Genomic DNA, 22,151 nt, shown 5'->3' on the forward strand with positions numbered 1-22,151 from the left:
ATCTTTCCCTCCTCTCCTTTACTGAGTAAAGATGTAAATGGTTAAATATCAGTAGGTGTTTGCCAGCTTCTTGCTTTGTGCTGCCAGGACATGCCAAATTAACTGTTGTAGCTGGTGAAGGTGACTGATCTGTACAGTGGGTATTCAGCAGGATAGAGGTTTAAGAAGAACAGAGAAAGATAGTACAATTTACTAATTTATTTTTCTTCTTTTTAACAATTTTTCCCCATTAGCTCGTGAAGGGACTCTAGCTTTGCAGAAGGTAAGTGATCCCAGTGACCTAGAACAGGGTTTGAGTCAGTGGAACAGTAAGAACAAAATACGTGTTCTGCCCTTTAAACTACTCTGTACTTTACTTATTAACCCTATGCAAAACTGTACTACAGCAAGTTTCATTTTCACTCAGTACCAGCCACTGTATGTATATTGTTTGCAGAGGAGACACTACATTTTCCATCACTTGTCAATAAAATGCTATGGTATTTAGAATAGATTATTTGAGTGCTTAAAAAGCATCAGAGTAAGCTTATGAAAGAAAACAGTGGGTGGTGGTTTTTTATGTGAATGCATTGAATGATCTAAACTCATTTCTAGGGAATTAGCCAAATGAAAGATAACGTGTTTGCCTTTATATAACCTATTTGAAAAAATGGCCTCAGTCACTTAGAAGATCTTTTTTGTCTTGCTTGTCTTAAAATATTGTCAAGTCCAGGAAGTCCAGGGGAGCAGGTGAGCAAGCTACACTTCCACTGCACAGCTCTGGCAGCCTACAGGTGACATCAGTCTTGGCAGTAGAATTGGCACTGAGTCTGCGGCGTGCAGAGCTGGACAGGAACCAGTCATCTCCATTCTTTCCATCTCCACACGTTTTAAGTTAATTCGGACTTGTCAACCTGTGCTCCCTTTGCTCAAGGGTGAGCTTCAGTGATGATGTGATGTTAGTAGATGTCTTCACATATTTTGATTCATCCAAAGCTGATTCAAGTCCCTTCTAGAAGAAGGATTCTGCAGAGCTGAAGAAGGGGAACGTGACCCATTCCTTGGTAAGAGGTTGCAGCAAGGAGGTGAACCGCTGCTGCTCTGAAGTTGCCTCTACTTCCCAAGCATGCAGGCAGATGTGGAGTTTTCTGGGCAGGGAGTAGCCTGGAGTACACGTGTGTTCAGTAGGAAATGAGTGAGTAGTGGGTGTTGTCCTGCAGCATCACTGGGGACAATGACTATTACTAGCCAGGCTGGAGGAGGTCATGCTGTAGTGCTTACTCAGCTGCAGTGTTGCAATGGAAACAATTGTATGTTTCTAGCAGGGCAGTGCAGGAGCTTGCTCATTCATAATTGGTCTCTTATCTTACTCCTTGGCCACAGCAATCCAAACTATATTGAGCAAAGCACATAAACAGTTTCATCTACCTTCAGTATAATGGTAGGGATACCTGCTTCGTTTTTAGTGAAGTGTACTGCTGCTCTGACATCAGTAATGCTGACAGACCTTATTAACCAGTATTCAGGAAGAGCAATACTATAAGCTTAATTGTGATCATTAAGTGCACTATTTAGCAGTTATGATATGACACTGCAAATACTGCTTGTGGTTTTGCTGATTCACAGTGGAATTCTCAGTATTTGTTCAAAACAGCAGTGAAAAATGCAGGAACTGGGTATTTAGGTTCATTCCCTCTCCCTGCTCTCGTCTTCAAATATAAAGAAAAGGTAGCATCTTTTAGTACAGGAGGTTGTTAAGATGCCAAAAACTGGCCACTGTCTCTGGGAACAGTTGCTCATTCTGTCCCTCTATATATATCCCCTTTTGTTAACTTTACTGACAGGCTGACCTAGGACAGCAGATTCCTGCAGCACAGGTTTACCTTTACCAGCACTGAGTTAACACAGCACATCCAGTTGTGCTCCTGCTGCTGTACAATGTGCAGCATGATAGGTCCAAACCTGTTTGGTACAGGTATTTCTGGGTGTTTTCCATGAGGATAGTCCCAAAAGGCAGCCCCCTACACTCCCTGGCCCGCTGTCACGGAGCAGTACAGCACTTTGTACCAGTTATTATCTGGCCTGTAGCTTCGTACAGGGGGTGGATTGCTGCAGCTTGGCTGAGCAGCCGGGTAGGGGTGTTATGCAATGCACTAAGCAGAGCCCAGGCAGTACCTCCTGCATACAAAATTGCCCTGTATAATTTCTCAGTACAATTATCACCTATGTGACTGTGACTGATTTGTACTGGACATGCTGGAACAAACCCACATACAGCTATCTTGTCCGTCAGGTCGCAGTTAAATTAAGGAGTGCTCTGAGAGCTTTTCTGGTTTGTACAAATGAGTTCTTGAGCTGGAAGCACTGATTGCCAGACTTTGTTGACAAGCTTCATGTCAGGGTATTTCCCAGAAGATGTGAGGGGTGTTTTTGTATGATTTTGGGGTTTTTTCTTCCTTCCAGACACTAGCAGAATATCAGTGGCTAAATCTGGTAATCATTTTCCTTCCCCATACCCTTCTCCTGCAACAAGACACTGACCTCAGCCTTCTGCAGCATCAGTATGCTTTGTGGCCCTATTTAAGGTCAAGGTAAAAGAACTACTGCCATTTCAAACATACTGTCTCTCCAAATTGCTTTATTGCAGCTAATACTATTTGTGACTAGAGGCTACAGATCTGCAAGGCCATTGCTTAATGGTAAGCTTGTTGATTTGTCCCTCAACATGGCTGCATCCAGGCATATTAAAAGCCCCTGATAGAGAGGTGTCCATCTATCCCTTTTGTCTTCATAACCCTTGTTGCAAGATAACTGCTCTCATGAAGAACTTTTTCAGGTTTTTTTCAAGCCAAGTCTGTGAGAAGGAAGGATACCTCTTAGCTATAATCTTGCTGATTTTATTGCTGAATGAGATTATTGCTTTAAGTGAAACTGCAAGAAGCAAATGGCACAAAAAGGACTTAGACTGGGACCTGGCAGCAGGAGACAATGCTAGGCTAGCCTAGTTATCACAGTTATTCCCTTTGCTCTTCCTTCCAGGCAAGGGAAATGTTGATTTGTTCTGGGACTGGGACAGTTTGCTAGCTAAGAAGGTGAAGGGTTCAAGCAGTGTTTTCCGATCTGTCACAGTCACTTCCCACAGTCTCACTTTCTCAGCCCTTGCCCATTGCTGTGCTGCTTCTGTTTCCACTTGCCTTTGGTCCAGGAGGTCAGTTTTGTTTCCCAAGACAATAACTGTTACCTACAAACCAAACAAGAAGGGTGAGCTTTATACCAAAACCATCCATCAGTCACAATCCTTTTAAACAGCAAGCAAGTAGCTACACAGTTCAGACATGTCCTTTAACTTAGCCCTGGCACAAGGTAAGTTGCATGTAGTTTGGAAGATCAGGGTCTGTGATTTGAATTAGCCTCATCTACTTGTGGGTTGGGAGCTTGTTTTCGTCATAGGATATGCAAGACTTCCCCCTTCTCCCCACCCTGCTCCCCCCACCAATTGCTTGGAAGGGAAACAATACCAGAGAGATCCAAAGTTAAACAGCCTGATTCTCCACTTACTTGGCAATTGAGCTGTCCTAGGCAAATGATAAGAGCATGACATCTGAGTAGGTCAGAGCAGCAGATGCTTAAGACATGAAAAAATGCACGGCAGCAGAGAAAGCCTGGACCCCACAGCTGTGGATTTTGCCTTGTTTGTTTCTTTTCCAAGCCCCAGCCCACAATATAAATAAAGCCAACCGTGCCAGTGGCCCGGGCAGGCTGGGCTGCTGGGCCCCTCTCCCAGCCCGGCCCCACTGGCTGTCCCGCCCCAGGCACCAAGAGCCACGAAGCAGGGACAGTCTGCTGAAAGGGGCAGATAAGCACCAGCACTGTCCTCTGGGAAGCAGTTTCAAGAGCAGCTGGTTATTAGCCAAGTGGAGCAGCACAGTGGTATCAAGTCAGATTCACAGCTGTAAGGATCCACCAAGTGCCTTCTGTATGACCGAGACAGTACAGGGTGGCTGAGCTCAGTAGGTATATGCAGCCTTCCCAGTATTTCAGTTCTAGGAAGTGCTGAAAGTAGTGCTGGACATGTGAAGTTACTGCTCCTCCTTATTTTAAGCTAACCATTATCTAAAAATGTTTTACCAGCATCAGCTCTTAGGGGAAACCATGCCTACATGTACAGTTCAAGGTCCTCAGTCAGACTCTGGTTTCATCTCTACACTAGTGGTTTGACGGAGATCAAGTCATAAAGTCCTCTCTTACTGATGATTTGTGGGTTTTGCTGTGGCCACACCTGCTTGCTCTTTCCTGTTCATCAGGCTAACGCCAGGATGTCTTCTGTTTCTTTCCAGCTAGAGCCGTTTGTCCTGTTCCTGTGAGGTCTGAGGCTTCCTTTCTTTTCTACAGCAGCCCAGGGTGTTTGAAACAATGCTGTTTGGGTTTTTTTTTTCCCCTCTGTGAAGGCTTTGAAAGAAGCTATAATCTTCATGTGCATTTATCACATGCTCCAACTGAATTTATCTATGGGTAACCCTGTCAGTATAACAGACACAACCTCTATGCAGTGTAAAATTTGGCCAGACTTTAAGCATGCTGGAGAACCCCTACCACCAGCAGAGACAAGGAACCAGCCATCAGTGCTTTCTGTCATCTACCACACAACAGAGGACTGTGCCACTCAGCAAGTTGAAGTTCTACCAGCTCAGAAGCACATACATTCCTAATTCAGTTAAGGATTCATTCTATTAGAGCCCAAACTTTAAGTCATAGAATCATTGATCCACTGATTACCAGCTATCTTAAGATAGGACTTCTGATCTCACCTTCTGTGTTTCAAAGCCTACTTTATATGGATTAGAAATCACAGGAATGAAACTAATTTATCCATCTTATTGTGGGCACCACTCTTTTGACTATGTTATCCTCAGTCAAAATCACAAAAGGATAAGCAAACTGTCTGTTTTCTAAAATACCTGCATGCAGTGAGAGAGAAGTTCTGACAGGTAACACAGAACAGCAGGATGCAGATCCTGTTGGAGCTGTGACTCCCTCTCCTCATTACAACATGCTGTAGAGTAACAAATCAGGGCCCTCACAAAACACAGCACCTGGGAAAAATTTCCTGCTTGTCCACCTTTCCTTGCCCTGCAGGGGAGTTATGATTGACTCCCGTATCCCTGATATACGTGACAGTCTGCAGCTCACACCAGCCCTACCAGCTAACATACCTCTCCTGTGACTGCACATTCGTTCTGCTGTCAAACTTGAGCCTGCCTTCCTCTACCACCCTGTGTGCTGTCAGTACAAAACAAGTAACATTCTTGGAAAGTCTCTCCCTACCATTATCCAATTAATTCTTCATGCACTTTTTTTTCCCCAAACAGCATAAAACAGGCATTTGGAAAGCTGTGGGCCAAAGACTTTTAGCAGAGAAAACTACTTGAGAATATAAAGATATTGTAGGAAAAGCCATAATGCTAATGCCACATGCAAGTTATATTTGTTTAGCTAAGCTGGAACACTGTCAGCTGAAAACACTAGCTGCTTTCTAAGGGAAAATAGAGCAGTCATTTCACACAATTGAATTGATTCAATATGGTTGTTAAAATACATTAAAGCTGCTTTGCCAATTGACTAATGTCTGGGAGACCCATTGTCAATTACACTAGTTTGCAAGCCATCAAGTACATGAATACAAAACAAACAAAGATAATGCCCTTCGCTATATTATTCCATGCACTTGACTTCCCCTGTACAATATCTAAGAAAACATATGAGCTGCACTGCTGTAGACCATATGTTTTATTAGTCATAAGTGTCCTGGCTGGTGCATTCAGCTGACTGAATTTTAGCTCTATTACAGGAAATAAGGAAGAGAAAACAAAAAGCATTCTTCTGAATGACCTGCATGGCATGTGAATGAGACTCCTCCACCATGAGAAAGCTTCCTTTTGCTGCGTTGCCCAAGGCTGTGGGTACATTTGTTTTCCTTTGTATGCGAGTTTTACAGAAACAAAATCTATTCTTTGCCATCTTAACTTCCTATCACTGATACAGCATTTAGCCAACCATGCATTTACCTCCTTTTTGTCCCTAGAGACATCGATCTCCTTTTTGAGCAGTTCAACTCTTTGGAAGGCTTCAAGGCTGGTCACAGCATACACCAGAACAAAGCCATCAGCAACAGAGAAATAGTGTTTTGGCAATTCTACGCCCTCCTGCAGACCTCTGGTGTCATAAAGCCGTAACTGTTCCTTCACACCTCGGTCTGTCTCCACCGACGCCAAATACACGTCTTCCATTGTGGCACCCTCTTCTAAGCCTGTTTGAAAACAAGTAGGAAAGTTCAACTGCTATAGGTAAAGCACCACTATAAGAATTATTTGCAGGACAGCAGAATTTACCCCATAACAGCTTTCAGTGCATGTTTTCTTGTGTGACTTGACCTGGACTCAGCCTTTCCTGGCATTCCCATGGAGGGTTGTATTCATAGATGACCACACTAGCTGTTTCCACTAGCATCACTGTAAATACAACCACCTAATGTATAAGCACATGATTATGCCTGTAAAATTAATCTATACAACGTGCACATTCAGAATAGGATAAGATGTGTGTTCTCCCTCCAGGTTTTCCAAACTCCAACCACCCAGTGTACCAGTCCTGTGCCAAACATGCTGCAAACAGGCCTGCCCAAACATACCCTTTTGGAAGAGCAGCTGAGAAACACCAGATAGCAAGTACTAACATCATAAGCCTACTTCTTTGCTTCATAATGAGCTGGGTCACACTGCAGAAGCAGCAGCCAAAGGAATAATTCTGGGAATGAATGTGCATTGGTGGTACATCTAACTAACAAGTGAAACCAAGCCAGAAAGGGAAGGGGATGTTTGCATACAAAAAAAGTTGCATACTCTATTTACTCAAATGCACAGTGAGCTTTTTCCATCCCCTAGGGATTTAAAATGACTCAGATTTGCTAATAGGAGCAAGTTCCTTTACTGCAAGGTAAGAGCATGCACAACGTAATAAGCTTTGATACGTGTATCACCCGTTCCATGGTGACCGTCTGCATACTGGCCCTCCTTCCCTCCTCTTCTACCCCTAGTAAATGTGAGGTAATTCAAGGCAGCTTGCTTTGAACTAATTCAAATGATTTTTTTTTCCCCAAGACAAACCCAGAAACACATAAATCACCTTAGCTTTGTGTTCCTCCTGGATGCAGGTGCATAAGGCTACAGGTCCAAACATCCTATGTATAGTGTAGCTGGGCCCCTTTCAGAGTTGATTTTAAGTATTCATATAAACCCTCTGCAATCCATGTTTTTGCCTCCACTGCACTCCTATATACAATTGTTTGCTGTTGCAGGGCTACAGTAATGAGTCCTGCATTATTCTCTCTGTCTGCCAAAAAGGGACCATTTTAGTGCATTGTTTAAGGAAACACAAGGGATTATCTGGCCTGTGAAAATAAGGATTTTGCTATATTCAATGACACTATTCAAAATACTTCACATTGACAAAGAAGCTAAAGCATTCCACCCACGCTGATGGTTTCCCATGATGTATGCAGCATTCCTGTGCAGGAAAGTGGCACAAGCTGTTCTTTTTGCCCCTCTCTGCGCAGTCTTCATAGATTAAACTCTTATTAGGTTTCCAATGATTTAATTTATCTCGCCTCCAAATATAGCCTGCTAATGTGTGGGAGCAAAACTAAGAACAGAAGATCAAAACAAAGGTTAATAAAAAAAGGAAGCACAAATGCATTCTGTGGGGTTGTGGAATGTGTTATAGGGGTATTTTTAAAGACTGAGGTAGTAATGGAGCCCTTTCTGGATATAGCACTGTCGTATAGACATAGCACTATGTTCTTGCTCTGCCTCATTGCATCATACAGACAGGTCAAGGAAATCAGTAAATACAGCTTTGGCAAGAAGGAATGAACCATAAGTACCTAAGATTTCTTTTTAGAAAACAATGAATAATGTTGTACAGTTTTTTGTCATCTAAATGCTGCACTGTAATTCAATGACATCTAATATATCCACGTTATCCTGTGGCAATCTCTTCCCAATGGCATTAAAAGCAGCAGTGAAAATTGTGTCTTTAACATCCTATTTGAAAATGAAGAGGGAAATTTAAGACCTGGGATTTAACTCAGCAGAATAGAACAACAAATTTTGATATGAAATAGGGGGTCCTCTTAGGAGGGAGTTGGAATTTATGTACCATTATCAGATTCCAGAGGTGAAATTTCACCTACGTGCACTGGGGGAGGCAGTATATGCAAGTAATTTCCTAAGTAAACACAGATAATTTTTAGAAATACCTGTGCCACCTTATTCAAGGCCTTGCCTGTAAAGCCCAGACCATGTATTAGCCACATCTTACTGACAATGTGTCATAGTTTGAGATACCCCAAAATCCAATTCCCTAGCTCCATCCCCCCTCCCACATCTCATCCCAATGTGAGATGGGTTTTTCCAGACAAAACACAACCAGACTCAGAATGGGGGAAAGGGAATATATTACAATGACTGTACAAATAAATATCATAATACATTATACACAAAATCACAACTATCTCTACCATGACACATAGTATTTACAATGGATCAGATCTCTTCTCTCCTCCAAATAAAAGCCCAGGAGGGAAAGAAGGACAGATCCCTTTCAGTCTCTGAACAGCAGGAGTATCTTCCAAGGCAGCAGGTTTCTTCTTCTCATGCATGTAGCAGCTGTGGCTGGATTTCTGCCAGCACTCACGAGGGAGGTATCCAAGCTCCCTCGGCCCCTTGACACAGGTAAAGGGGTCTTCCTCCGTGGGCTACGTCACCCCAGACAAGGTCGTTCCACCACGGTCATATCACTACACAATGATATTTACACTTCTTGTTAGTACTGTCCCATTCACACGCTTTCCTGGTATCCATTCAAACATGCTCCAGGCAAGTTGTTTTAAGATTAATTGTGTCAGAGTCCTAGAAAGGTGCTGGCACCATCCAATCCTCCCTGCCACAAGAACCCTGGTTCTCCTTCCCTTCACTGGCATCCCCAGGCACACTCCCACCTTTGCTACCTGAGTGGGCAAGGGCAGCTTGTGCTGGGAAGTTACTGCCCTGCAGACTGCTGCCAGCTTGAGTAGATTTTCTTTGGAGGAGAGCACTACAGTGAACCATCTTTCAGGTTCAGAAGTTACAGGGGTAAAGGGGAACTGACAAGACAGTGCACAATCTCATGCTTTCTTTGAAAACTAAAGGTATAAAAAAGTTAGGAAGGGGAAGGAGGAATAGACAGGAGTGATGCCATTCTCCAACGCCTACTTAGCTGGTGAAAATCTTAGGAGAGGCAGAAGGGTCTTTGTCTATGTTACCAACTGCTGACACAGAGGAACTGCAAGGGGAAGCCTCAGTCATAAATTGGATGGTGTTCAAACCTTTGTGGTTTCCCAATGAGGTAAAGAAAAGGCTCAATATACTAATGAATACTGCACACTCAGGCCTGGCATGGCAGATGTACTGTAAATACCAAAGTAAATCAAAATTTCAAGATGGATGGAATTTCATAAGTTCACAATTGAATCTTGAATATAATGCAGTGCAAATTTTGAGTCTTCTTAAGTACTTTTGAAGATCTATGTAATCTCGTTTTCCCTTTTTCTGGAGGAATACAGCAAAGACCTTCTAAAGCCTGCTATTTCTTATGTTTGCAAACTGCAGGATAAGGGGCTTTGCTTACTTAGGTCTCAAATGACAGTCTATCAGAGGATCCCTGATTTAGAGAAGAACTGGGCAGATCTCAAAAGGAGCTAGTCTATTTAGATTTAGCTGCTAACGAGTAGCCAGGTTGTGACCCTTGGTTGCACACATTCAGCTCCATTTTCATCTTTCTAAAATGCAAAGCTGACTGCACCTCTATCATGAGGTAGTTTTAATTTAAGAAGCAAATATGTAAAAAGGTATCTCTGCCCATGGAAAGGGAATTGGAAGGAGATGATCTTTAAGGTCCCTTCTAACCCAAACCATTCTATGATTCTATGAATGCATAATTAGGTTAATTAGCCTCCACATCTTATGAGCTGTATAAGCCAAAACCCCAATCCCTCCAGCTCGACCAAGTGAGGCAAATTCTCTCATTATGGGTTCTACCACAGTAATACATGGTGTTTTCATTCCTACTTAGTAAGAGGATCTGAAGTAGCTGCTTGTGAATAACCTGGCCATACCAGCTATTTACACAGCCAGGAGGCAGAGATAAATGTTCTATAGGAAGAGTTCTCATCTCCTTCTGTTAAGCTGATAAGATTTACCATAGGTTTTGAGGTAAAGGCAGAAGGAAGACTCCTTTCTGCACCATCACTGAACAGGGACACTGCTTAAGGAAAAATAACTATCCTTTTCACAGATATATCCCATGCCAAAGTTAAGGCAACAACTCTCCTGTTAGTCTAGTCAAGAGAGGTCAGGCCAAGCAGTGCCACATACCACAGGTATTTAGTGGGATAATCTTCTACTGCCAGTCAAAAACCCATTTCATGACATTTCCCATCCCAGGTACCAGGCAATCACAGAATCATAGAATAGTTAAGGCTGGAAAAGACCTCTAAGATGATCAAGTCCAAGTGTTAACCCAGCATTGCCAAGCCCACTACTAAATCGTGTCCCCAAGTGCCACACCTATGTGTTTTTTGAACACTTCCAGGGATGGTGATTCCATCACTTCCCTGGGCAGCCTGTTCCAATGCCTGACCACCCTTTTAGTGAAGAAATTTTTCCTAATATCAAATCTAAACCCCCCCTGGCATTAATTGAGGCCATTTCCTCTTGTCTTGTTGCTTGTTACTTGGGAGAGACCCAACTCTCACCTGCTCCAACCTCCTTTCATGCAGTTGTAGAGAGCGATAAAGTTCCCCCTAAGCCTCCTTTTCTCCAGGCTAAAGAACTCTCAGTTGCTCCTCATGGGACTTGTGCTCCAGACCCTTCACCAGTTCTGCTGTCCTTCTCTGGACCCACTCCAGCACCTCAATGTCCTTCTTGTTGTGAGGGGCTGAAAACTGAGCACAGGATTTGAGTTGTGGCCTCATCAGTTCCAAGCACAGGGCGACAATCACTGCCCTGGTGCTGCTGACCACACTATTTCTGACACAAGCCAGGATGCCATTGGCCTTCTTGGCCCCCTGGGCACACTGCTGTGCATTTATAGGTGTCATATACATATGTGCAATTCTTAACAACTATTTGTCCTGACCTATGGCAATATAGTCCCTACATGATGCAAAGCTAAATCTGCACCCATTTCAAACATCTCCTTTTGTGGTTTTTTCTGATTCCTTGTATTAGTTTAGCAAGAGAGTCTGCCACGCAATATATACATTATTTTATGTGGCTCTGAGAGCATCTCTCATCTTTTTGCCCTCTCCCTTCCTATCCTGGGGCACAAGGCAAACAGCTTCTCTTGCAGTTTAAAGCCTAGCACAATATCCAGTACCACACATTGTTGCTCACATGCTACAGAGTTATTCCTCCCTCCTGAGTACTTTTTCCTCTTTGACCTCAAGTAATTTAGTGCCTTTGCAAGAGTGTTAGCTGCTGACCGTGTGAGCAACAGTGGCACTTAGGGACTTCATCGGTGACAAGCCAGGGAGACTTGAAGTTGCACATTTTTCTAGGTAAAGAAACACAGTGCAACTGGGTTCACAGCAACATCACCAAGCACACAGCCAGGAGCATGGGCTCCAAGCCAAGGGTTTTACATAGCAGCGTTAAACCTCCAAGGACTCCAATCACTTCTCTGACAGCAGCTGTGTCTCCACTCTTTTTACAGGAAAGTCAACAGGAGGCACATGAGCACTGACATAGACACACGGCTGATTTACAGCCAGGAGGAACCTCTCGTGTATTGACACAATGGCTGTGACACTTCAGAGAATGGCACCAGACCTTGTGCTCTGAGCCTCCAACTAAGTTCAGGCATGCCTCTTGTCACTGGGAGGAGGATGTGCATGCCATCAAAATGGAAAGACTCCATGCATTGGCTCAGCAGTCCTCCCCACGGCTCCCTGGCCCTCAGACCAGCCACGGAGCTGCTCCTGACGTCAGTCAGGAAGCACAGGTTTTGAAACAGCTTGTGTCCATGTTGCCATGCCCGGTGAGCTGCCTTGTTGGTTGGCTCTGAACAGACAGGCTTTCAGCAAACACACTAGTCTTTTTTGCCTCCTGCCAAAAAGGCCAGAAGCCAGAATGTACATGTCAGCTTTCTGGAGCTCGCAAGCTTTAGGAAATGAGCATCATGACCCAGTAATCATGTTTCAAGCGTGGAAGGGCCACCCCTGCAATGGTAGCACCAGCAATGAGTCTGTACAGTTTAAAGCAGCTCAGCTAAGAAGCACTCAAAGACTCGCCATTCCTCAAACTCTGTCCTTGCTCAGTGAGACCCTCACAGTGGTGTCCTGCCTCTGCAGTTTGAGGGCTAAATCAGTACAGAGTGGAAGAAGATCTTATGGCAACCATTTTCACCAGCCCATACTTCAGGCACCCTCTGCCACAACTGCCCATGTACTGAGGAAGAGGCAGAGAGGATAGTGACCACTCAGGAGGACTGCCAAAACCACCAATTTACCAGTCCACCCCCCGAAATGTGCCTGATGGCCCACACAAGTGACATCAAAACTGCTGAGCCACAGTCTCTCATCCTTTGGGGCTGCAGTGGCTCCATAATGAGCCCTCTCCACATCTTGATCTTGACCCTACTATTTGCCCTCTTCTCTGAATGTCTTGGGAATAAGATTTGATCAAAATCATAGAAGCCAGGAGACTACCTTCTTCCTTCTCCCCAGCTGCTCCCTCTCTTTCTGATAATTCCGAAAAATAAGAGACGAGCTGCAGGAAAGGAAAACTGATCTTTTCAAGATGTGGTAGGTGGAGGTCTGCATTTCTAAATGGCCAAGATGGAGCAGAGCATTTGGGAGCGGCAGAGGGACACCCACAGCTAAACCCCAGGCACAAGGTCTCCCTCCGGTTATGTCAGCCAGTATCCATGACGTTGTATAATCATGTACATGGCTGGTTCCATAAATAGCTCCTCTGATCAGCAACACCCGAATATCCTTCCTGCCTGGGTTGCTAATAGGAGGCAGGAATTAATGCAAGGCAATACGATTTAAGTAACGTGGCCTTGCTCATGCTGCTCGGGTGTCCCTGACAATCACCCAGCCCAACGCGGAGGAGAGGCAGGTTGGTAGCACAGGGAAAAACCTTCAGCCTCCAGGTTTTGCAACCTTCACGTTGAAAGCTACACGGGGCTACGTGCGTAGCACTCGATAGGATGCTGGAAACAGATGTTGCTGCAACATTAGAGGAAATCCTCCTTTTAAACACGGGTATTAGCACGCAGTTCTGTATCACGCTTTGCCAGCAAATTCCTCCCATCCACGCATTTTAAAGGTGCAGTGCTGCAAAGTGTCATTCTAGAAATCCTGGTGTATATGCAGTAACTTATACCAAGGTCTAATTTAACAACTCAAGAAAAAGATATATAGTGACTAGGCATCTTCTGTCAAAAACCCTGGTGCCACCCCTTGTTTCTGGGTGAGGCAGGAATAATTTGTCAGCTTAATGACCATTGCCTTTCCTCTCAAAGCCAAGTCATGTGGAAACAGAGGGAAACATGCCGGTTTTGCCTTTGTTCCCTTTCTTTTGTGCACAGCAAATCTCAAACACACCCTGCTCCACTGTCAAGTCTATTTTCCACAGGAGGATTTCTTTGAGAGCTGAGACACTTGGCCTTCAAAGTTCAGCATAGAATGTGGAACCTAAAGCTTAGCTGTTTTTCTTGCCAGAGCTTTGATTAAATGTTAGCCAAAACCAAGCAAAATAAAGCTTTAAGAAGATGAAACAGAAGTCTAAACAGTGTCTCCACTCATCATGTGACATCTATTTATTTTTCAGGCACCTATGGCGTCCTTCAGGGAACGAGATATTTCTTATGTTAATAGGCAGCAAGCACATCACCTGTTTTCTGTGTTTGTTTCTTTTTAAACATTCACGTGTTTTATAACTGGGAACATCACGGAAAGGGTTCTTCTCCAAGGCTCTTTTAAAAATCTGCCTATAAGTGACTATGAATTTCAAGAACTGCCCAAAGATGCAACAAAACCACATGAATTTTCTCCTTCACTTCAGTGCAATTCTCTTTCACCTCAGTTACTGGTGTTTTGGGGCCCACACAGAACAAAACACTGGAAAAGGAAACAACCTCCCCCCAAAAGTAAAAATGTCTCACCAACAGTATGCTTTCCATGGAGAAGCTGCTCCAAAATCGCAGTCTTTCCCACTGAGGCCATTCCACAAACCACCACTTTGTAGCCCTTTCCCATCTTTCCCGAGGGAGCAGAGTCGGCAGGCGAGCCCTGTGCAGACACAGGAGGCTGTTAGCCTGGCACGGCGGCAGGGATCGGCTCCCGGCGGGAGCAGAGCCCACGGAAAGCGAGAGGCAAAGCGCGAAGCAGCGGGTGACTCGGAGGCACAGCTCCCTCCCAGGCGCTCGCCAGAGACTGATATTTTTAGGACTCGAGTTTCCTCCCACACCATTTTTTAAGGTTTTTCGGCTGCTGCCACTGGTGCTGATGCCTGCCTGCAGCCTCGACACTTGTCCTGTCAGGCTCAGGGAGGCTGTGAGTGATTAAACGCGGAAGGCCCCGGGGGCAGGGGCTGTGTTTGTTGGCATGTGTGTAACACTGTGTTATTGGGCTGCCTGGCTTTGCAGTGGGCCTGATGGTATCTGATGGTACCAGGATGGTTCTGGAAACGCAAGAAAATGGTAGTTCCCTCCCTTTTATTTCACCCACAGAAAGTTTCTAGCTTTTACAGACTAGGACCTACAAAACAGGAGTGTTAAAAGCAGAAGTATGGAAAGCAAATGCAGAAGCAGGTTTTTGCAGTCTGCCTTACATCACTTTGGATGGGTGGGGGTTGGTTTTAGCAGGAGGTGTCCAGCAGCTGGGGCAGTTCCCTCCGCCAGTGAGCCATGGCAGGGCAGCAGGCCCGAACTCAGTTTGTTGTTTGGAGCCATTTGCCACAGAGAGATGAAGAGTACCTTTTTTTGGACCGGGAGGGGCTGGCGTTGTCCTGCTTCAGTTCCAGTTTAACCAAGTAACACTTCACAAGCCAGGGTGCTCTGCAAAGCATACACTGAAAAACAGAAAGGTCACCCTGCAGCCACAGGTAGGAAGGAATTGCAGGCTGGGAAAGCCTAACTCATAGAAACATAGAATGGCTTGGGTTAGAGGGGAGATTAAAGATCCTCTCCTTCTAGCCCCCCTGCCATAGGTAGGGATGGCACCCATCAGACCAGGTCACTCAGTGACGCTGCACACAGGAGGGATGGAAGCAGATTGATGGGTAAAGTCACAACCTTGGCCCAAGACTGGGCTGCTCATGCTCACTACGCCAGGGAACATCCCCCAGGGCTGCAGCTCTGGGGGCTCCCTGGTGCCCTCTCCCTTACCCCCCCACTGAAAAGGTTTGGGAGCTGGTTTTAGGGCTTTTTCAGCCCTTAGGGTTTATTATTTGGAACAGAATAGAATCATCAAGGTTGGAAGAGGCCTTCAAGATCATCCAGTCTAACCATCAATCCAGCACTGCCCCTGTGACCCCTAAACCACATTATCCAGATTCAGATGCCTCTTAAATACCTCCAGGGATGGTGACTCCACCACCTCCCTGGGCAAACCATTCCAATGCCTGACCATCCTAACAGTGAATTTTTTTTTTCTAATATCTAATCTGAATCTCCACTATCTCACCTTAAGGACATTTCCTCTGGTCCTCTCACCGCAGGCACAGCAGAAGAAACTGAACCCCATTTCGCTACAATCTCCTTTCAGGTAGTTGTAGAGAGCAATAAGGCCCCCGCTGAGCCTCCTCTTCTCGAAACTAAACAAGCCTCAGCCGTTCCTCATAGTCGTATGATTTCTTTAATTATTATTTTAGAGATTTTTTTTTTTTTTAAGGCTTCTTTTCAGGATTTTGAGGGAAGTGTCCCCCCCCCCAGTCCCTAATCTGGAGGGGAGGGTGGGAGGTGTTTCAGAGGATGTCGCATCTCGCCGAGCCCCCGCCCCAGGTCCGGCCCCGGGTACGCGCCCCCGCCCTCAGCCCCCGAGCGCGCCCCCGGCCCCCGAGCGCGCGCCCTCCCGCCCCCCGCGCGCGCGCACGCACGCACACCTGGGCAGAGCCTCGCGCCGGGCCCATTGACCCGTGCGGGCCACGCCCCCTCGCTCCCATTGGCGGGCGCGGGGGGCCGGGCCGCGAGGGGCGGGGCGGGGCGCGCGGCACAGCTCCCCTGCTGGGACTGCATTACCCATGAGGCGCCGCGGCAGCCGCCGGAAGCGCGGTGCTACCGCTAGGGTTTGTGGGAAGGGGGCCTCTTCCCTTCCGGTGCCGGGCGCCATCAGGTGAGGGATTGTCTGCGCGCGGCCTTTCCCTCCATCCGCGCCCATCCCCGGATCCCGCCGCACATCCGCCCAGACCCGGGCGGCACGGGGCTGCTCCCGCGGCGCGGGCGCCCTGGGAGGCCGGTGGGGGAGGGCCGGGGGACTGCGCCCCGGCGGGGCGGGAAGGGGAGGAGGAGTGGCTGGGGATACCCGGGGGGATACACAGGGGGGACACTGGCGCGGTGTAGCGGCTGCAGGTCACTGACAGGCCTCAGGCCCCGCTTTGGCTCCGGGTTTGCGATTCCTTCATGGTGTTCTGTGCCATAATGCAGGGAAGACGGCGAGCCTCAGGGGATGGGAAGGGATGAGCCGTAGCTGGGCAGCTTAAAACAAGAGGTGTATCCAAATCACACACGAGCTGGATTTGGATTTTTTTTTTTCTTATAATGTAAATAAAATGGGCGGCGTGTTCCAGATGGTGAGTTGGGTAGGGGTTTGATGGAGTGCGGGTGCACGTGCTGGTTGCTGCAGGCATGTGAGACCTCAGGTTTCTAGCAATAATGTTCGACTCAGAAAAGGGGGGCTTGTAATAATCGTTATTTTCTTAAAGGCAAAGTAGGAACATTGTGTTGAGTCCTTGCTCTGCTGAAGTCAATACAAATTGACCCTGATGGTACTTAGCAGAAATAATTTAAAGAAATTAATTTAAAAGAAAAGGAAACACAAGGCATCTGTGGAGCAGAGCACAGGCTCAGATGTCACCATCAGCGGGATGCTGAGTTATGGCACTTGATTTTTTGCTCCATTGTGTGACCCAAGCAGTACACCTCACTTTGCTTGAAGCCCAGTTTCAGTAGATGTGTAGAAAGGCCTTGTCTCTCCTGAGATGTGGGAGGCACAGTGTGAGTAGCACTGAGGGAACAGAAGTCCCAATGCAGTTCTTTCCATTTCTTAGGAAACTGTTAAGCTTTCACTTGCCAGTAAAACCTTGCTAAAGTAAGTGTTAAGAATAAAGACTACACAACTTGCCCTCCCCTGGTTCTGTGTAGATTGACATTTACAACTTGTTTCAGGTGTTAACTGTTATTTTTGGTAGTATCAGACGTAACACACTGGAAACTTTCTCAGTGGAGGAGTTTTTAACACCTCAGAACATACGAAAAGGAGAAAAATTGGCAGGAATGGTGACTGCTGCGTGTCCTGCTGGGGGTTGCCAAGTGTGATCCGTGTTTCCAGTTGTGTCAGTGGTACAGAGGAGCTTGTGAGCCCCCTGTCTCTCAGTGGTGTTCCGTGTGTGCTTTCATGCAGTGTTGGTGTTGGAAGACGCTCAAGTTTGGGATGGGCTTTTGGTGCGTTGTTTTCACCGGCCTCTCCGTTCAGCAGGTAGACAGACATGGGTGCCTACAAGTACATCCAGGAGCTATGGAGGAAGAAGCAGTCGGACGTGATGCGGTTCCTGCTGCGTGTGCGCTGCTGGCAGTACCGGCAGCTGTCGGCCCTGCACCGGGCACCGCGCCCCACCCGCCCGGACAAAGCCCGCCGGCTGGGGTACAAGGCCAAGCAAGGTAATGGCATGGAGAGGTGGATTCCACGTGCCTCAGAATGCGGTGACCTGGTCTTTCGTCAGCTTCCTTAAGTGACAGCAGGATAACAATCTGAAACTGAAGCATCCCCCAGTGAACTGAAGTGTCCAACGTGAAATCAGCCGAGTATCATAAATGTGTTCAGTTGGTAGCAACATCCACAACCTAAAACCTTAGCTCCCCTTAATTTTCCATCTGCACCTTCTGTGGCTGCTTTGGCAGATGAAGATCAAGTGGGCTTTGGCCCCAGTTCTTGTGCGCTGTTGGTACTGCAGAGCTGAGCAGTGCTGTTAATATCTTGGGTTTGGGGGGTGTCCTTTCTCTGCCCAAGCATTGTCATGCATTACTTTGACTTTTTTCAGGGTGACTTCATTGTGGCCTTCCAGTACCTAAAGGGAGCTGGAGAGGGACTTGTACAAGAGCATGTAGTGATGAGACAAGGGGGAATGGCTTCAAATTGAAAGAGAGTAGGTTTAGCTTAGATGTTGGAGAAGAAATTCTATACTGTGATGGTGGTGAGACACTGGAACAGTTTGCACCATCCCTGGAAGTGTTCAAGGCCACGTTCGATGGAGCTCTGAGCAACCTACTCTAGTGGAAAGTGTCCCTCTCCATGTGAGGGGGATTGGAACTAGATGATCTTTCAAGTACCTTCCAACCTGGGCCATTCTGTGATTCCATGACTGTTATTACAGCTGCATGCACTTGAGTAAGCAAGATGATGGAGTTTGTACTGTTATTGGAAAACAGTTATTGCTTAGGGAAGGAAGTGGAGAAAATGGCCATCTATGTGTAACTTGAGCAAATCCCATTACAAAAACCAGTATGTTTATTCACTAGGAAAATAAAAAGCTAAGACTACACTTCTGTCACTGCTCATCTAATTTGGTTGTTTTTCAGTGATTAGATTTCAGTAGGTTTTCTGGATGGCTTATGCTTTAGTACTTTATGAATGCTGCTATTAGAGTATGAGAGTTTAGAGTTTTGAGTGGTGGCTTTGTTGGGTGTTCTGGGGTGATTTTTTTCTTTTTTTTTAAAAATTTTTTACATTTTGTAATCATGTTACAACGTAGCTGTAGCTGTTCTTAGTCTGTTTGAGACTGAATAGTGAAAAGGTGCCATAACCTCTGGTTTGGAACCAAAAACTAGTCGTGAGAGGATATCACTTCCTTTACTCTGTTGTGATGAAAATAACGAAAACATCTTGTGCTGTCCACCTCCAGCTGTAAATTTTGGTGAAGGTTATTATAATGACTTTAATCTTGCAGCATTTCATGTAAATTTTGGGGGGTTGGAAATGCAGTATGGGCATTAAAATTGCTACTAGAATTCTCCTAGTTCCTAAGTCGCCGTTTCTTTCAGGTTACGTGATCTACCGTGTCCGTGTCCGCCGTGGTGGCCGCAAGCGCCCAGTCCCGAAAGGTGCCACCTATGGCAAACCTGTGCACCACGGTGTTAATCAGCTCAAGTTTGCCCGGAGCCTTCAGTCTGTTGCAGAGGTGAGTATTTTGGTCACTGCTCACAAATTTAGTTAGCAAGGTCTTAGTCTGTAAAAGCTGAAAATACTCACAGACAAAAAAAAAACCCAAATCAGCTGTTTTGTTAATATGTTGGGTAAAAGATCTTGAATTTTGGTGGCAGGAAAGCAACAGAATGTCTGTTGGGGCAACAAAAAAACTGTTCAGGCTTTACAGATGGGGTCTTGGGGAACCACTTAGGTGGTTTCTTGAAGTTCGTAGTGTATACTTCTAAAATATGCCACAGTATTTGTAATCAAAAACAGATAAATAGTACAAGCCACAATAAAATAAAGAGTTAGGCGTGGGAAATAAGAATTCAGATACGCTAAGGTGTCTGACTTGTCGGTAAATCCCACCTCTGTTCCCTGCCATGTTGTATGGATTGCCAGCTGTAGGTGATGATCCTTTCACAAAGTAGAGGTGAGTTCCTGTCTTAAAGTCTGTAGCACCTGTTTGTGTAGTAGGAGTGGTGCCTGGTGTACTTGGCTGTATTGTAGGATCTGAAAGCAGCTGCCAGAGACTGTCTGGTTCTTTATAAAAACTTGGGTACCTCACTAGCACACAGATTGGTGCTAAAGTTATTTCTAGGTGAGATGTTGTGTTCACAGTAGTAGTGTGGAAAAGATGTGGTTGTCACCTTTACAAAAAAACTTTTTCAGTGGGTTAGAATTAATACGAGTCTGCACTCAAAAAGAGACATTGTGAAAGAAGGGGGACTGCTTGTTGCCTTTCTGTCTTGAAGCAGAAGACTTTTCTGTTCTCGAGGTTACAGAAGTATTTCTAAGGGACGTCATCAAGTTGAGTATGGTGGGATTTTTTTTTTTCAAGGAAAAAAACCCGCTTATTTAAAAGAAACACATGATGAGTTTAAGTTAAAAATGCAATTCTGTATTATGAGTACTCACGGCATTCTCTTCATATATGCTGTTCCCAGATGGCTAATCACATGCTCACTTGACATGACAACTACGGAAGAGGTTATTTTCCCTCAGTTTTAGCTTGAAATTTTCTGAATCTGACATACTCTCTCCTGGAAGACTTAAATTTTTCAGATTACAGAAATACAAAGCCTCAATTGGAGCTCCCATCCCTGCACAGAAGCTGGTTGAGGGTGGTTGGTGTTTCAGTGTTTCATACAGGTGTTGCTCTTATTCTAGAATAAAACAAGGACTTGAGAAAATGTTATTACATGTGCAGAAGATAGTCAAGTACTGTTTAATGGGAGCCTGTAGCAATAGATTGGGATCACATTGGGGAAGAAGATGAGTGTATTCCATTGGTTCATGCTTTCCCATAGTGATGATAAAGTCCTACAATTAAACACACAGTGTTTTAAATAAGGAGCATCCTTGACAGGACAGGCAGATGGAATTGCATAATTGTTATTTTCTGCTTTGTTTTGTTTTTTAATCTAAGACTGCGTCTTTCCAACCACAAGTGATAATAGGAATAGCAAGCACTAATATGCCAGCAGTGGTACAAAAATTTTTTACATCAGCTATTCCTTTTCTCCTATCGGTTCAGTCTTACTCTCTGCAGAAATGTGTTTCTCCCCTGTAGCTTTGGATGTGCAAATCAATCAGGCTTTCATAACTTCCCACAAAAGATTGTTCTATGGCCCCAAGTGCAGCTCGAGCTCCTCTTTTCATATTAAAGTTACTTTTAATGCTGTATTTACTGGTTGGTGCTTCCATGTGAAAAGAGTTCTTTCTTTTGTCAACCAAGCACCTTCCTGCTTATATTCTTTAAAACCTGATTCATGTCGGAATCCAGACAGTCTTTTTTTTTTTAAACACAACATTCCTTTCAGCTGTTACTTTTCTTGCACCTTTGCAACTGAAAGGGGAGGAGTTCTTTCAGGAAAAGAGGGTCTCTTGGGGAAAGTTGAAATTTCATGTTTCAGTTCAGTTGTATCTTTCTGCATGAAGAGTGCCCTGCATCCATGTTTTTACAGGCCTTTGCATTTATTTTTTCCCCTAGGAACGTGCTGGCCGTCACTGTGGGGCTCTGAGAGTCTTGAACTCGTATTGGGTTGGTGAAGATTCCACTTACAAGTTTTTCGAAGTGATTCTGATCGATCCCTTCCATAAGACCATCAGGCGCAACCCCGATACCCAATGGATCACCAAGCCCGTCCACAAGCACAGGGAGATGCGTGGGCTGACGTCGGCCGGGCGGAAGAGTCGTGGCCTTGGCAAGGGCCACAAGTTCCACCACACCATTGGTGGCTCCCGTCGTGCCGCCTGGAGAAGGCGCAATACCCTGCAGCTGCACCGCTACCGCTAATCCTTGTAAACGTAACCATCTAATAAAGCTGATGCGGGTTCTTAAATTCCACAAGTGCTTCTGCTGCTTCTTGGTGTATGTGCACAAGTATAGGATTCTCCAGGAGCTCCGTTGTTTCCATAGTTTGACAGGCTTTTGAAAACGTAATTTGATACTTGTGAAGTTTGTAGGCCGCGAGTTTAGAGTTCTGTGACGGGTTTCACTTTTGGTAAGGGTTGGAGTCTTCTCTGTCCTGTGCTTAGACTGAAGGCCAGCTTTGATCCTGTGCAATGAGATATAAACTGAAAGTGCTTGTTTATTTTTTATAGGCGATTAAATACTCATGACAATTTTATTTTTCCAGTTTTGTTTTTTTTGTATGTCTTCGGT

At 45.4% G+C, this 22,151-nt stretch overlaps 2 protein-coding genes across 4 annotated transcripts; one reads left to right on the forward strand and one right to left on the reverse strand.

The window, feature by feature from the left end:
* Positions 1-178: 178 nt before the first annotated feature.
* NKIRAS1 (NFKB inhibitor interacting Ras like 1) lies at positions 179-16,238 on the reverse strand. Of its 2 annotated transcripts, none has more exons than XM_027639015.1 (5): positions 16,185-16,238; positions 15,059-15,152; positions 14,245-14,373; positions 6,045-6,286; positions 179-3,220 (listed from the first exon to the last, which is right to left on the reverse strand). In XM_027639015.1, the coding sequence occupies exons 1-5, from the start codon at positions 16,209-16,211 to the stop codon at positions 2,981-2,983; spliced, it is 732 nt and encodes a 243-aa protein (XP_027494816.1). In that variant the 5' UTR covers positions 16,212-16,238; the 3' UTR covers positions 179-2,980. The 2 variants fall into 2 exon arrangements, with proteins under 2 accessions (XP_027494816.1, XP_027494817.1); XM_027639016.1 differs by having other exon boundaries at positions 14,245-14,371; positions 15,058-15,138; positions 16,185-16,225.
* A 75-nt stretch (positions 16,239-16,313) lies between these two features.
* On the forward strand, positions 16,314-22,100 carry RPL15 (ribosomal protein L15). 2 transcript variants are annotated; one of them, XM_027639131.1, is made up of 4 exons: positions 16,314-16,414; positions 17,777-17,958; positions 19,339-19,475; positions 21,477-22,100. In XM_027639131.1, exons 2-4 carry the CDS (start codon positions 17,787-17,789, stop codon positions 21,780-21,782), a joined length of 615 nt encoding a protein of 204 aa, XP_027494932.1. In that variant the 5' UTR covers positions 16,314-16,414; positions 17,777-17,786; the 3' UTR covers positions 21,783-22,100. The 2 variants fall into 2 exon arrangements, with proteins under 2 accessions (XP_027494932.1, XP_027494931.1); XM_027639130.1 differs by having other exon boundaries at positions 16,325-16,414; positions 17,774-17,958.
* Positions 22,101-22,151: the final 51 nt, after the last annotated feature.

The sequence above is a fragment of the Corapipo altera genome, unplaced genomic scaffold (assembly GCF_003945725.1).
Source record: "Corapipo altera isolate COAL_440 unplaced genomic scaffold, ASM394572v1 44, whole genome shotgun sequence".
NCBI classification, from domain to species: domain Eukaryota; kingdom Metazoa; phylum Chordata; class Aves; order Passeriformes; family Pipridae; genus Corapipo; species Corapipo altera.